The sequence below is a fragment of the Solanum stenotomum genome, chromosome 8 (assembly GCF_019186545.1).
Source record: "Solanum stenotomum isolate F172 chromosome 8, ASM1918654v1, whole genome shotgun sequence".
NCBI classification, from domain to species: domain Eukaryota; kingdom Viridiplantae; phylum Streptophyta; class Magnoliopsida; order Solanales; family Solanaceae; genus Solanum; species Solanum stenotomum.
The window spans coordinates 58,639,731-58,657,003 of NC_064289.1; the positions used below are offsets into that span (position 1 = coordinate 58,639,731).

General features: G+C 30.3%; 2 protein-coding genes and 1 pseudogene across 2 annotated transcripts; all 3 read right to left on the reverse strand.

The window, feature by feature from the left end:
- Positions 1 to 470: 470 nt before the first annotated feature.
- LOC125873154 (protein FANTASTIC FOUR 3-like) lies at positions 471 to 1,092 on the reverse strand. The gene has a single exon (XM_049554036.1). It carries the CDS (start codon positions 1,090 to 1,092, stop codon positions 472 to 474), a length of 621 nt encoding a protein of 206 aa, XP_049409993.1. The 3' UTR covers position 471.
- A 4,822-nt stretch (positions 1,093 to 5,914) lies between these two features.
- LOC125873344 (uncharacterized) lies at positions 5,915 to 8,619 on the reverse strand. Its single transcript, XM_049554255.1, has 3 exons — positions 8,505 to 8,619; positions 7,222 to 8,169; positions 5,915 to 6,259 (listed from the first exon to the last, which is right to left on the reverse strand). Exon 2 carries the CDS (start codon positions 8,104 to 8,106, stop codon positions 7,225 to 7,227), a length of 882 nt encoding a protein of 293 aa, XP_049410212.1. The 5' UTR covers positions 8,107 to 8,169; positions 8,505 to 8,619; the 3' UTR covers positions 5,915 to 6,259; positions 7,222 to 7,224.
- A 6,823-nt stretch (positions 8,620 to 15,442) lies between these two features.
- On the reverse strand, positions 15,443 to 16,474 carry LOC125874026 (nuclear transcription factor Y subunit B-5-like; annotated as a pseudogene).
- Positions 16,475 to 17,273: the final 799 nt, after the last annotated feature.

A 17,273-nucleotide genomic window follows, 5' to 3' on the forward strand; every position in this document is an offset into this window, starting at 1 on the left:
AACAAATATTTTGAACCAAAACCCCTTTTATACATTTAGTGACAAATTCAGTAATGAATTTGCGAATTTGACATAACTGATAATTTTAGGTTCAAAGTTTGTTTATATTTGTGAAAAATATGTATAAATAGAATGAGATATGCATTTTGAGGTATATAGTCTCTCAACTCAAATTTCACAACGTTTGAACTGAATTTTGCACTATGAGCGCGCTCCATATTCATAAATCAAGTTGTACTTATCATTGTAATTCATCGTATAAACAAGGTTTATGGTATGATGTATACGACTTCTTTACGATGTAAATTCAAATTAATCAAAGCTTCAAAATAAATATTGAATATTGAGTAGAAAAAACAAAATAAATTGTGATTCATCACCAATGGAAAGTTGAGATACATTCTCTTAGAAGAACAAAGAATAATTACACGCAAGATGGTTCGAACATCATCATTACAATATACTAGTATTTTAGGAAATGGCCACCCAAAATTGGCCCCAATTTGAAATCCCTTTAATTCTACTTCCACTTTTTTCTTTACACCTTCTTAGTATCCCAATTTCACTAGTTAATTTTCTACAACTATTTGCCTCTTCACCATTTTCAACTTCAGCCAATTGTGCAACTTTACTACTAGTACCATCATTTCGCCACGAAAGTGTGAGCGTGCCATTGGCACGCTCTGCTTTAAAGTAAGAGCTGCAAGCATGTATGCTTACAGCTCTTAACACTAAACGACCGCCTTCACGGTGAGATCTTATTCTAACCCTCTCATTTCCGCTGATTGAAGTCAGCGGAGGTGGGAAATTCACTGTCCTTTTAATTCTTTTCTTGAATTCTCGACATTTTGATCGTTGAATGCCATGAGAAATGTCCCTTTCCTCCATGCTTTCGTTGAAATAACAACCCGTCTCGTTTCCTAAGCTCTCCGTGCACATCTCCAAGCTTTTCGTGCTCATGACGAGAGAAGATAGGTGAATGTTGACGTCGTTATCGTCTTCTTTATAATCGAGTTGATGATGGTAGGTAGAAGGATTGTTGAGGATTTGTATGAAGCTCCAACTACTCACATCTTCAAGATTTTGAGACATAATGAAAGTTTTGTTGTACTAAAAAAAACAGAGCAAAAACAGGGGATGAATTTATAGGAGTGAGAAGATACCACTTGGGGGTTTGGTGGGGGGAGAGGGGGGAGGGGCGGGTCTATCGCAGATTTAAAATAGGAACTTTTTAGATCCGATCTTTAAAATTTTATCATTAAATTTGTTGTGACATTTTTAGGATTATGAGTTTATAATTTAATATTTTTAAAAAATAATGAATTCAGTTGATTCATACCACGAGTATTTATTTATAAAAAAAAATTGCAAGAGGAGGGAGCAAAAAGTATTGATGCCACTAGAAATATTCAACCTTCTATTCTACCACATATTTTATAATAATGAGGAAAGGAACAAGAAAAAGTTAAAACAAAGTGGGAGGCTAGAATTATTTGAAATGTTTTTTTTTTTTTCATTTTCCTTTTTTTTCTTGCATTGGTAAAAGACACTGACTTTGCTTGGCTTTAATAGTTAATTATTCACTATTTTCTTTGCCATTTAAACTATCACTCTATTGATATTAAAATATATTTTGATGTTGAGTTAGCTAAATATTTATTTTCAATCGATAACAAGTGTGTATAGGCTAATTCAGAATCGAGGTGTGTGTTTAAGGAGTGATAATTAAGGTATAAAATTCATGAAAAGTTGAAAGTTTAGTAATTAAAAAGAACCATGAATAGTTAAAGTATGAAACTCGCGAAAAAAATTAGTTTAAGTGCATATTTACTATTAACTCTAAGTGTTTTTTAGAAAAATGGAATTAAAAAACGTGTTGATTGGTTAATTCTCTTTTGTGTATACAGAACGCCAACAAAATGTGACATTTTTGTTTAGCAAATGGGAAAATGACGCTTTAGTCCCGGAGTTATCGGCCAATTTGAGTCTTTCTAATATCCAATTAAACATTTTTTACCTTCAGTTAGGGTACTTTGGACATTAAAGAAATTACGCCTTTTGTGACATACAATTGCAATATACATCATTCATCAAAAAATTATAACTAGGTTGAAATTTTAATTGTATGTATAAATATTATATGTTAATTCCCCCGCCCCCCCTTAATTTTTGTTACGTATATTTACTTTTTTATACTTTTAACATTCCTCAATAAAATTTGCTTCTTATCCCTCGAAGTATATTCAAAGGACTATTTTAAATTTGCCTTCAACCATAAGGTACCATTTGTCTTGCATTAACATAGATCGAAAGAAGTGTAATAATTGCTCTATGATTAATTTTGAAATGTCTTTTAGAAAAGTCGATTCAATAAATAATGATTTCCACTAATAGTGATTAGCTAAGTAATATGTTGAATTAGCAATTAGCTTAGTATGTTGCATTAGCAAATAATTAGGAATAAGAAGTTATCTGCACCAAATGTTTACACCAAGTCAACTTATACATGCTTTTAATCATTATAATTAGTTAAATAAGGTCGCATAAATGAAACAAAGAAATATTTTGACTTATTATGTAGTCTGAATTAACGGGAAGAAATGTTTGGTCACCATCCTTAATATATAAATGGTAGAAGGTAATAGGCATCTCGTGAAATAGTCAATGTACACTATTCGACTCGAACACCATTGTGATTAGAACAAAGTATAGTAACATGATGAAAATTATCTAACAAACATGTTCATTTTTTTAATCAGTAATGTGAACTAACATAATCTACACCTTGAAGAGTTGAAGTAACACATATCAATGTATCTATAGCCACATAGCCACTTTGAAAGATGCCTCCGCACCCTTGTTGAATCCTCCTAAAATGTGCTATTTTCGAAGGATTTGACGTGCACCCAATTGTATATTTGAAGAATCCGAGCAACATAATACTTTGTGGCTAATCACAGGGTTCAACAACCACCAGGATACTATTAACTTCTTTTGGAGGATCCGACAAGCACTAGGGACAATTACGAAGAGTCCAAGCAACATAGGAGTCGACAATCATCGCATAGACACAAATAAGGTAATAAATGAACAGGCAAAATCAACTACAAAGAAGAGATCTACAGTAAGTCGACAATCAATGTAAAAATAGTCTAAGAGCGGAATCGATCAGATGATTCATATAGTCAACCCCAACACAATTATTGAAAACAAGGAGATAGACCTCGATCATTCAAACTCATGTTGACCAAAATACATCCCATTGCAGGATGAGCCACAAATAAGTAGAAGAAAACAAAAGAACAACAACAACATACCCAGTATAGTCCCACAAAGTAGGGTCTGGAGAGGGTGGAGTATACGCAGACTTTACCCCTACCTCACAGGTAGAGAGACTGTTTCCGGTAGACCCTCTCTCAAGGAAAATAATCCAAAAAAGGAAAGGAGGCCTAGCAAAAGACACAAAATATAAGGTGATTTATTTCTAGTTACTGTCTTTTTGAGCTGTAATAGAGGGATAATGGAGGTAATAGTAGATAATCCGAGCTGTATGGTATAACATTACAAAGTGTAAAAGAAATTCTGAGACCAACATTAGATGAACTATATGTCTAGTATAACATTACATGTTGTTTCCTTTGCTTCAATTATCGTATTATTTGTTATCGCTATTGTTCTTTCCACCATTATTTTCAACATGACTTCTTCACTGTTGTATTTCATGTTCGTACTTGATTTGATATGCTCTAGTTGAGCTGAGGGTCTATCGGAAACAACCTCTCTTACCTCACAAGGTAGGGGTAAGGTCTGCGTTACTGCATACACAACACTCTCCTCAGACCCTACTTATGAGATTACATTGGGTATGTTGTTGTTGTAACAAACAAGCAGCCTGAGGCATGTGATCTGTGATCATGAAAAATTACTGAAGCTATATATGGTGTAGGAGATAGACCTCAGATAATCAACTATGCATATCTATAGATAGCAACTGGGGATCAAAAAGCATCAAATTTGATGAAGGGAAAGACAAAGTAAGAGCATGCTATTGGAGGCGTTGCAACATGTACCAGTAGGAGAATCACAAGTACAGTTATGCACAAACTGATCAGATATCATTGTTATTGAAAAGAGATTTAGCTTCTATAAACCGACTATGTAGATATATGAAACATTGAAGGTGGTTACCTACTAAAACAAGTAAAAGTATATTGATAACGTAAAACATCTTTATACTATCAGTGTATATGAAAAAGGATTATTGTACAAGAATAAGGTAACCAACTCCACTAACATCACTTCCTCCTCATCTTCTTCACTATAAGAGCCACTAGCCAACATCGACAAAGCTGACACCAAAAGCTGGCATCGCTACAAGTCAAACAAACTATAACACAATCACACACGAACCCCAAACATTATCCCCGAATGACAATCTTGATTACACTTGGATAGATCTCCTCTATATGGTTTCTAATGTTATTACCTATATCATTGGTCTGAACAATGAAACAGAAGGAGTCAAAAGGTTTCTTGTATCAAACTATCGGCATCATAGAGGATAGGACACAGGACAGTTCCTTTAAATTGACTACCATCCAAGACGATGAATCTCAAATATGAAGTGCTCCAGTATATAACATCGAAAAGAGACTCACACCAAAATTATTACTTCTCAAACCCAGCACCAGCTTAGCCATGTTGCTGAAGCAAATGTGGAACCGAGTCATTGTTGTGTGATAATTCCAGAAATTTGAGTACCAAACAGGGTTATGGGAGTGAGTGGCATTAAATTTCCGGAATCATCACACAAAAATGACTCAGTTCCACATTGCTTAGCTATTAGTGCTAGATTTGGGAAGCAATAATTTCAGTGGGAATTCTCTACAGTTATGCACTCGGAACACTTAATATAGAAAACCATTTTTTCTTGAATGGTAATCAATTTGAAGATACTGTCCCTATGTCTATAATCATTGCTAATCAGGGCTTCTTCTACCTGCAAAACATCGTGGTTTTCGGAGAAAAACAACATCGAATCGTAACATGACTATGCACAGACACCCTTTATGGCAAATTTGAAGGAAAAGATACAATTTTGATTAAACAGAAGTAGTTACTTTGAATTAAAATTGCAGAGAAATCCCAGATCAAGAACCCTTATTAGCAAGATATGATTGTGACTAAACAGAACTTAGTAACTTTATATCAAAATTGCAGAGAAATACCAGATAAAGAACCCTTAATAGCAAGATATGATTTTGACTAAACAGAACTTAGTAACTTTATATCAAAATTGCAGAGAAATACCAGATCAAGAACCCTTAGTAGCAAGATATGATTTTGACTAAACAGAACTTAGTAACTTTATATCAAAATTGCAGAGAAATATAATGTTTAAGCTAAGATATCCCAAATCAAGAACCCTTTACAGCAATTTGAGTAAAAAAGATACAATTTGGATTAAACAGAACTAGTTATATTCAAGATCTGAGAAAAGAGTATATAAATAGCAAAGTCTAGTACTATTTAAGCTTAACAAACCCTTTTTAGCAATTTAAAAAAAAATACACAAATTTGATCATAAAAAATCATACCATAGAGAACAATGTTGTGTGTGTGTACAGTGCATAGAAATTGTATGGATGCAAATGCAAAGAGAAAGAGGAGCTATAAGAAGAGATAAGGAATGGGTTCATTGCATTGGTTCTTCTTGTTTAGGGGTCATTTGGTCATAAATAATTTTCAGCATAATACATAAACCGACATTCAAATTTGGTAACCAACCCGACAAGTAAACATTTTACATATATATCTAGACCAACTTGACTTGTCTTTTATTATATCAGTTTAACACTTCAACTATTAAAATAATCATCTAGATATATTCACAACCTATATATCACACGCGTTAAAATGTTTTATTGTGAGATCAAATTGAGAATATATTTATATATTATGCCTGCCACATAATACAACAAGGACTAATAAGTCGAGAAACACACTCCAACAAAGTCACGTTATATTTGATGGAGCAACAACCTTCATTTTGGTCCACCATAGGGGTCTAGTCATGACTAATTTGTCAAAAATTGGAAAATTTGATTTCATTCATATCCACTTCTAAAAGATGCCAAAATTCTTTGTTAAAGTGACCAAAAAAACAGATTAGGATGAAAAAAAGAAAAATCACTATAGTCCTCCATTTCTTGATTCATCATCCCCCCTTGATTTATGGCTTCAAAAGGCCCTCATAATCCTGTAGGAATAAAATGGGTGAAAATCATATATTAAGAAAATAGAAGAGAAAAAAATATAGTTAGTAATTCCTTCTCATTCGTCTAAAATCATGAAATATACATTTCAACATATCATGGTCGTTTAACATTTTAAAATCCATATTCAAAAAGTATTGAGCGTAGCTGCTAACAAAATGAATGAACGTTATATGAAAGATCAAAGTTCAAATCTTATTATATGAGCTAGAGAAAAATGACATACAAATGTTAAGTATAATTGAGATACGAATAAGTAGACTCAAACACAATAGAAACATGAATTTATGTAAATTCTTTTTACTGATGTAAGTCTTGATATAAACAGAATTACAAGTGCAAAATATGCAAAGACCTCTCATATAGAGGTTGAACATTTAAAGGTGTGGCTTATCGATTACTAAAATGAGTGAGCACTATGAGAGAGTAATACGATTCAAATCTGAATATATATATTGGTGGAAGCTAACACATACATATTAAAATAAACAAAGTTCATGCAAACGAAATAACGACAGCGAAAATTGAACTCGGGAATTTTTTTTTTTATCAATACCACTAAACTCTAAACCTTTGATTCAGAGGTATAAGCTAAAACAAACAACAGTATATTTAGTGTGGTCTCATTAAAATTTGTCATTGAAAAAGATTCAATAATTATTTTCAATGATATTTTAACTGAATTGGTTAGAAAGAAATAATAGTAATATTTTCATAGAAAAAAATTTAGGAAACTTTCAACTATTTCACTGAGAATCTATGTTCCACCATGCATTTTCAAGTGAGCTAGTTCGGTAGAAAATGACTAAAAAACCATATTCTACCTCTACCTCTACTTTAAAGAGATTATTTTCAATACATCCTCGATAAAAAAAAAACGGTCCAGAAAATATTATAAACACACAAACCAGAAAAAGAAGAATTTATTTCTCATACATGTACTTACATATTAGATGCCTTTGCCCTTTGTATGATCAACTTTGCAAGAATTCTCCCTCAACTTTCTAACTCCACAAGAGCTCTCAATAATGCAATTATCAAATATATGAGTTGTTTTTGGATTAGGACCATGAGTAATCACACAAGTATAGTCCTCTGAACTCTCCATTTCATCTAAATCCCCACAAGTACTATTTTTCACCTCAATTGAACAAGGGATTTCAACTTTTAACTTTGCTCCAAATAGGACATGGAATTTTTCACCAGTTACTTTTGGATCAATAAGAGCAAGTCCAATGCTTTCTGATTCCATCTTGTTATTTGAATGCTTTTTAGTGATGGGGTTTGGTGATTTTCTATCATAACCAAAAAGGTTCCCATTCTGACTTGTTTGAAACTGAGACGTAGAAGTAATTTCTGATTCCAGCTTGTTATTTGGAGGCTTTTTAGTGAAGGGGTTTGGTGGTTTTCTATCATAACCAAAAGGGTTTCCAAGATTGTGATTTTGCATGCCATCAAGTGTCGAATTTGAGCTAACAATGCATTCAGCATCATACAGTCGATCCTGACTTGTTTGAAATCGAGGCATGTTGTTTGGAGTTGTCTTAATGATTGGGGGCTTTTTATTGATGGGGTTTGGTGATTTTCTATCATAACCAAAAGGATTCCCAATATTAAGATTTTGCATGTCATCAAGAAGGGAATTTGGGCTAGTGATAATTTCACTGTCATATAGTCGATCTCGACTTGTTTGGATAGTTCCAATGTCAGATAGACTTCTAGTCAAAAGGCCATTAAAAATTCTTGGAGAACCTAAGAAGGATGAAATTGGTTTATTTGTGTGATTTTGTGTGGAATTGTGAGATGGATAATTTGAACTCTGATCAGCCATATATGAACTTTTGTTTGCTAATTAATTAGCAGTCATGATCCCCTCTTCTTGATTTGTAGACCACTGCATATTAAAAGCAAGTTATGTCAAAAAAGAAATTAAAAAAATTTGATAGGATGTAGATTATATAAACTTAAATGAAATGATATGATAGAAAACTAATGGAAAGAATATAAAAAGGTAGACTCATAAAGATATAAAAAAAAAATTAGCATATAATATCAATCAAATTAACTCGAGATAAATGAAATGAATTTATTTCATGCTGAATACAAAAACTTAAATAAAATAACATGATCGAAAACTAATCAAAAAAATCTAGCATATATTAATAAGTAAACTCGAGATAAATGAAACATGACAACTATTCTAAAACGGGAGATTAATAAGAAATTTACCAAAAACAGCAACCACTATTGCCTTCCATGAACTTCTTAAAAACAAAAGAACAAAGAGAGAGATTTTTTTGCTAAAGAGTAGGCCCTTTAATAGCTAGCTAAAGCTCCAAATTTATATCCAAACAATCTATTTCTTAAAACATTATTATATATCAATGGTATAAATTCTATTTTTATATTATTAATTAGTGAATTTTAATTTTTTTGCTATTTAGAAAAAGGTGTTTGTGTATTTTGAGTTGATTTAATAATGTTTGTACTTATCTCTTGTCATCATTTCAAGCATTTTTGGACTCATTCAACATTTGTCTGCTTTCGTGTGCCGATAATATTTAATGGCGGATTCAGATCATAATGTATAAAATTTAATAAATTTTATATTACTATCAAGAAATTTAATAAATATTTAGATAAATGTAATTTTTATTAAATATATTAATTTTTTTAATAATTTTAATTTAAAATTATTATTAAATTTAATTTAAAATTTCGATTTGACAAACAATAGGATAAAGATGCAAAAATTCCCCATCTCGAACTGCTCTTTTCTGCCACCCATCTCACTTCTCTTGTAGGCACGAAAAAAGCACTGTTTATTTTCTAAAATAAATAAATAATTTGAATTTAATATTTATTATGTGTATATATAAAAATAATATTAATCTTATATTATAATTTTTGAGTGAAATCAAATGAATCCTAAACTCCATAGGTTCTCCCGTTAATAAATAGTTGTGTATTGTTTCACTATTTGTTTATATTTATTTAAAGTTATTGTATTGTTTATGTGGTTTTTATGTTTGATTTTTATTGTCTTTTATCGTATTTTGTATTTCGATCATCGTATTATTTGATTATAATTATTGCTCAATATGTTTTATCATGCTTTTACTTCTATTACTTTTTATGAACTGTTTTTTGTTGAATCGAAGGTCAATCAAAAATAATTTTTAATCTTTTAAACAAAACTAAGGTACATTTTACTCCATTTTATGAGGCTACAATATATTGTTATTATTTTGAGTTTAACTGAGCCCAAGTATAATTATGGAGTACTTTTTATTGGAAAAACTTATACATTAATATTTGGAATACATATTTTTATACTATAAGACCATTCTAAATTTACATACTCTACGTCATAAATTACTATATATTAGAAGAGTCTAGGATTTACTATCATTGTACCAATAAAATCATTACAAATGTCCAATACTTACTATATAAAATATATAAGTGGGCCCCACCTCCTTCCACTTAAATAATATTTTTCAACCTTATCATGGTAAAAGTTGAATTTATTATCCTTTTCATTTAATTTTATATGATATTATTTTTTCTATAAAATCAATATATATGTTTTAATAATTTAAATTTCAAAAACATTATAATTTAACTTTAAAGATTTTATTTTATCAAAATCTTGTACATTGAAATATATAGTTATGAATTTAAAATATTTTTCAAATCATATAAAAATTTCAATAACTTCTCAAATTCCATAATATAACACTTAAATACTACATATTATATATTAATTACTATACTATAAATGACTTAAATACTCCATATTATCTATTACAATAATTAACAATTATTTGACACTTTAAATTCTATCAATGCCATATAAATTAGGATAAAAAACCTAACATATAATATTTAAATATATTTAAAAATAATATAAGTAATACTATACATTACAATAATTAACAGCTTAATTATTTAAAACTTATATAAAAAATTTAATTGACTCTCTAAATTCTATTGGTACCACATAAAATAGATTATATAATAAACATATATTGTTTGAAATTGACGAAAAAGAAACAATAAATTACAATAATTAATAAAAAAAAAGTCCACTCCAAAAAATCTATCAATTAACAACATATATTGTTTGAAATTGACGAAAAAGAAACTATAAATTACAATAATTAACAAAATAAATCTCTCGACTCCAACAAATCTATCAATTAATGCCACATAAATTGGGACATGGCAAATAACATATATTATTAAAAAATTAGGTTCAAAATGTACAATAAAATACAATAATTAACAACTTAATATATTAAAGAGACATATAAAAAATGCTTAATATTTGAAATTCTGTGTGTGCCACATAAATTAGAACAAACAGAGTAATAAATATTTTTTTCAAAATTATGTTAAAAAAAAGTACTACAAATCACAATAGCTAAAAATTTAAAATATTTTTAAAATCATATAAAAATTTCAATAACTTCTCAAATTCCATAATATGACATAAATTAAAATAATAAAAAATATATATTGGGCCCCGTGCTGGCACGGGGTCCTATATCTAGTTTATTTTAGAAAAATGAAATGACTGCGTCACTTGATTCATTCTTGTTATTGTTACTTTCTTATAGAGTTGTCAATGGGCTAGGTCTGTTGGGTCGGTCTGGTCTAATTCGTAATTTAATAGGGTTGGGTTACGATTTTTAGAGCCCATTAAAGAAAAGGAATTTTTAGCCCGGCATGTATAAGCATGTCGATTTGTGGGGCTTGAGAAATATGGATAGGGACAGCCCGTGAGCCAAATAAAAATAAAATAGAGTATTAAAAAGAGCAACTTTCACATATAGCAAACACAAAATTCATATTTGTATGCTATAGCAAACTTTGCATAATTGCGCTCCATAGCAAACATAAATATGTATATTTCGCTATACATATACAAAAGAAACAGTTGTATAATCTGTTTTGGTATACATATACAAAAAGATCAATTGTATAAAGTGAGAGAGGCGAGTGGGCGAGTGAGATCTGGGAGAGTGGCGAGTGAGACCTGGGAGAGGGGAGAGAGGAGAACGAAAATATATGTATATATACAATTTTCATGCATTTTATACATTTGCGTTTTTGTATAAAGTGAGAGAGGGAAGTGATAGAGCGAGATCTGAGAGAGTGGCGAGTGAGATCTAGGAGAGGGGAGAGAGGGGAATGAAAATATATGTATATATACAATTTTCTTTTGCTTTATACAAACACAAACACATTTTATACGATTTGCGGTTTTTGTATAAAGTGAGAGAGACGAGTGAGAGAGCGAGATCTGGGAGAGTGGCGAGCGAAATCTGGGAGAGTGGCGAGCGAGATCTGGGAGAAGGGAGAGAGAGGAACGAAAATATATGTATTTATACAATTTTCTCTCGCTTTATACAAACACAAACGCACTTTATACACTTGCGTTTGTATAAAAAACGAGAGAGGCGAGGGAGAGAACGAGAGTGGCGAGCGAGATTCACCAGGAGAGAGGTTAAATAGCAATAGTTTGCTATGGGGTACAATTAAATCAAACTATATTTATAGCATTTAATTTGAATTAATAGTTTGCTATTATATATAATTTTCCCTATTAAAAATAATAGGAGTCTACACTCAAAATCTGTTTAAAGTTAGAAATATTACAATTTAAATACAAATTATGTTTATAAAATATGTACTACATAAAATAAAGTTCCTAAAATTTCTAGGGAATCACTACATAGGCCATAGTCTATTGAATATTATCATAGTTTTTGTGTTTTATTATGATAATTGGAAAATAATTAGGTTAATATTTCTATTTAGCTATTTATGTTTTTACTTGAAATCAAACTTAATTAATATTATATAGATAATTTTATTTGTGTATTTGATTAACAAGTAGTAACATTAGTCGATAATTATAATTTAATTTAAAAAATTATAAAAAAAATATATTTTTAAGAAAAGAGAGTTGGCCCGGCAAATCCTGTAGCCCACTCACTTGTGGGTTGGGCCGACCATTTTCTGGCCCACATAAAAAATGGGTTATCCCGGCATGACCCGTCAAATTGCAAAGCATGTATGGGTTAGCCCGGATGGAATGGGTCAACCTATATTGGCAGCTCTACTTTCTTATAAGAAATTCCCATTTTTCGAATTTATCTATTGAGCACAACTCTTGCTTGGATAGGTCATCTAATCTTTTATTATTTGCTAAGTTTTTTTTTTGTAGGTGTTTTTTTCTTAATTGTAATTGGTTAAATCTAATTTTTCATATGACATATTTAATAATAAGATTAAAAGAATTTGTAATGTTCAACATGTATTTAATGTGATTATAATATTTAAATTCTTATTTATTTTATTCTTAAACTCTATACTAAATCAAAACCAAAACCAGACAGTATATTAAAAGAGCAACTTTCACATATAGCAAACAAAAAAATCATATTTGTATGTTATAGCAAAGTTTGCATAATTGCGTTCCATAGCAAACATATATATGTATAATTCGCTATACATATACAATTGAAAGCTATGTCTATTTCGCTATACATATATACAAAAAGAAGCAATTGTATAATTCATTGGCTCCTCTTCAGATTTGTATAATTTTGCTAGCGGACCATTTGTATAAATTGTTGTTAGTCTCTCGTTTGTATAAATCATTGACAAAAATATTTGTATATAAAAAATCGCTCTCTCTTTCACTTTATACAAACATAAATTATACATTATACAAACATAAAATTGGGTAGGGGAGTATTTTTATTGTATAATTATAAGTGTATAGGACGAAGTATTCGCATGTGTATATACAATTTTCTCGCGCTTTATACAAACAGAAACACAATTTATACAATTCTGTTGTATAAAACGAGAAAGAGAGAAAGGCAAAAGAGAACTGGGCAGAGGAATATTTTTATTGTATAATTATAAGTGTATAGATCGAATATATATGTATTTGCATGTGTATATACAATTTTCTCTCGCTTTATACAAACAGAAACACAATTTATACAATTATGTTGTATAAAGCGAGAGAGGGAGCGAGCGAGAGAGGGAGAGTGGCGAGCGAGAGTTTGAGGGAGAGAGACGACTGGCAAACAGTTTGCTATAGGACACAATTAAATCAAAGTGTAATTATACCATTTAATTTGAATTAATAGTTTGTCATTATGTACAATTTTCCCATATTAAAATGAAGAAGATATTTGTGTTATGTGTTATGGGCTTACTGCTGAACATGACAATGGGCCGGATAATAGGAAGATTACAATGTATAGTATGTCAAATAGCCCAAACTAATCAAAATTTACATTGGGTAAGGCTTATGCTCTAAAAAGGGGAAATTATGCGGAATAACAATATTTAGTATATACTAGGTACTATAGCTATAGTTTGAGAAAATTATAATTCACGGCTATAGTTTTTCCAATTCTTGCTATTCGCCTGATTTGTATAAATTCAGAATTTGTATAATTCGATTCTTGATTGTATAAATTCAGAAATATACAAACGTAGTTCTGAAAAGTTCCTAAATGTATAAATACAGTATTTGTATGTACTTACCCTATTTGTATATTTGCGAGCAAAATATACAAACGGGCAGAAATATACAAATTGCAGTGTTCATAACAAACAGAACTATAACTATGAAAAGTAATTATCAAAACTCTAGTTATAGCGTCTTATAATTCTATTATGTTTGCTATTTCTAAAATTTTCTAATATTAAAAATAAAAAAAATACTAACAAACAGATTAATTTATAATTAATAGTAGCGATTGATCACCACATTATTTTTTAGCGTTTCTGGATCATAAAATAGAATTTCATAATTATTGGTGTTTTTATGTGTACTAATGATTTTCTTGAATTTGATTGACGGGCTCCAATTGACCTAATATTTGGTTGATCCATCGTGAATGGCTGGTAACCAATACTCACCATAACAAATGTTATTTTTATGGTGTTTCAGGTCATGAAACACGACTTTAAAGTCATAGACTCTTTATGTGTTTGATTTTTCTAAATTTGATTGACGAACTCCAATTGGCCTGATATTTGATTGGTCTATAAAAAATGACACGGTGATTAATATTCACCATGACAAATATGGTTTTTTTGGCATTTCGAGGTCATAAAACATGAATTCACCAATCACTTACTATAACAAAAACATCTTTTAACGGTAATAAATAGACACATTAATAAAGAGTGTTAAAGTCTTTACCGACATTAGTTAAGTGCCTTTAGATTCAGTGTCGCTAAAGGCTTTGGAGACATGTACAAAGAGTGCTAATTGTCGCTAAAAATACATATTTAGCGGCAATTAAGCTATTGTCGTTAATTAATTACCGCTAAAGATTATTTTTGACGTAGTGACTTTTAATATTCACCAAATGATAGGCAACCCTAAATATGTTTTTTAAATAATTTTGCCAGCTCATGCAAAAACACATTATAAATCTTCAGTATATATATTTAATTTCTAAATCCTTTTTAAGATTGACATCAAAAGTCATGTTTCATTTGGATAAACTATTGAAATCACAGATACATTGTAATTTTTCTTTCTTTGTCCCTTTCAATGATATTATTTATTTGTTGGTCTTTCCACCTATGAATCTATCCAAGAATGCAAAATCCTCACTTGGAGGGAGTGAAAACACTTCTTTTAATTTAATATAAGATTTGAAAAGAAACTTTGATAAAGACTTTAATAGTGACAAATTAAGCATATTTAGAATAACTCAAATTTGTGGTCCTGGATTCTAGGGTTTCAAAAATGAAAACTTTGATGATGCCATTTTACATGCCTAGTTGGCTAGTTGATACCTTTATTTTGTGTGTTTGTCAACTTTTATAGTGTATGTGTCAATTTGTGTGCATTATAATTTTTTTATTCAGTATGTGCTAAATCTCTTACCAGCATGAGCAACAAGTAACTCTGTCAACCAACATTTTTAGATGAATGATAAAAAAAAAAATTACTTAACCCTTCTATCGCTTTGCTAGAATATGAATCCTATCTTCTCATATTTTTTTATTTATTTTATTAATTGCTAGGTCACATCTTTTAATGTAAGTTTCATCCTAGTTTTATCAACTTAGGAAGGATATATAGAAAATGAACAATAAGAAGAAAAGACACAAGAACTGAACATCAACAAAATCATGATCAACTAGAAATGCAAGTTAATTTACTCATCAAAAGACAAAAGTAGATTAACATTTCATAGTGTATATGTCATAGCTTAAAAAGAAGTACCAAAGGTCTCATGTTCGAGCCTTATTAAGAATAGACAACCTTCTAATAGAGGAAACATTTCTCCAACCCTATGCAACGAGAATCCAGATTAATAGGGTCAGTATGTTTCACACAAGATGGTTAAACCCAAAGATAAAAGAGAGAAGAAGAAGAAGCCTAAAAGATAGAAGAAAAACTTGACCCAAGTTTTTTTCATGACAATTCGTCTAGACTAGAAACTCTTGATAAATAGCGCTTCCCTTTAATGAACTTCACATGGAGCAAATCCAAATTACTCAGACTAGTAAATTCCAGATACTGAACGGTTAAACAGAGAAAAGAAGAAGAAGAAGCCTAATAAGGTCTTGTAGGGAGAAAATTGTTTTCCCCCTTATGATCCATGATGGTGATTTTGAATGGAATTGTAGATCCCCTTTGTGTTAATTCATCATCTCTTTCCCTTTGATTATCTTCAATATTATTTCCAAGCCCAACACCTTTACTTTGATTAATTCTTTCACCTTCTAACTCTCTATGCTTGTGCAAATACCTCTTCAATGGCTCAACATAATCATCAAAACCTAAACTTCCCAAAGCCCAACAAATATCATCACCATTCAAAGTCTTTCTCTTCTCATTGTGACACTTATCAGATGCTTCACCAGTCACAAAGCTAATAAACTCACTAACACATTCTTGCATAGTCTCTTTGGCTTCTTTTGAAATCTTAGCATTTGGTGGAAGAATTTGCTTCATAATTCTCCCAACATTTGCTATTGGCAACAACCTATCTTGCTCCTTATAAATCAATCCATCTTCACTAATTGAATTGTAATTAGAGCTTTCTCTATCATATTTAGACCCTAATTTGTTGATATTATTATCAACCATATTTTTTTTCTTTTCTTTCTATAAGAAGAAACCTATAAGTACTTTGCTCCATTATGTGTAGGGTTTGTTTCTTTATAAGCACATATCCCTAATTTTATTATGTTTAAACAAATCGTTTTAATTTTTATATACTAACAGTGTAAACTACTTACATATTGACGTGTGCTAATTATGTATTCTTTTATACTGTTCGTGTATATAAGTTAATTAATTTTTTGAGTATTATATTATTGGAGTCGTGCAAAAGTTTAAAACCTGTGATGCATATCATAGTCGTACAAAAGTTAAAACTTTATGAGAGATATAAAATTTAAGTAGCATAAATACGAAATGTAATGGCAGGCAGATTCTCGATATTGGTACAAAGTTAGGTAATATTTCTTATATGAGTATGTTTTTCAAGGATGCTAAAGATGGTTTTCTAGACTTTGTTATATGTGTATATAATATTGCTGTCATCAATTAGTGATAATATGGTCCCCTCCCCCTTCCTCTTCTAATTACTTGCTAATTAATCTTTTAAGTTGAAACACTATAGTTTGATAACCTACTTCTAAGTAGGTTTTGACAGGAAATTGTCACTTTGGTTTCCAAGAAACAAGGGAGGCTATAAATTATATTATAGCATATATAGGTTTAGCTAGGTGGCATCCATGTGTTTGAATGTGGCAGGCAAAGTTATTTAAATTAATGAAAAAATAGGACACTAATTATTGATGTTGATTTAATGAGTTTATTACTCTCTTTAACCTAAAAAAAAAAAAAGTTAATTACTCTCTCCCCTTCCTTATTACGGAGTACCTCCGTCCCATATTAAATGGGCATCTAATTACTAAAAGTGTTTGTCTCAT

What these genes read in the sequence shown, in the direction of transcription:
- LOC125873154 (XM_049554036.1), bottom strand. Translation starts at nt 1,092, where the DNA reads ATGTCTCAAAATCTTGAAGATGTGAGTAGTTGGAGCTTCATACAAATC.
- LOC125873344 (XM_049554255.1), bottom strand. Translation starts at nt 8,106, where the DNA reads ATGGCTGATCAGAGTTCAAATTATCCATCTCACAATTCCACACAAAAT.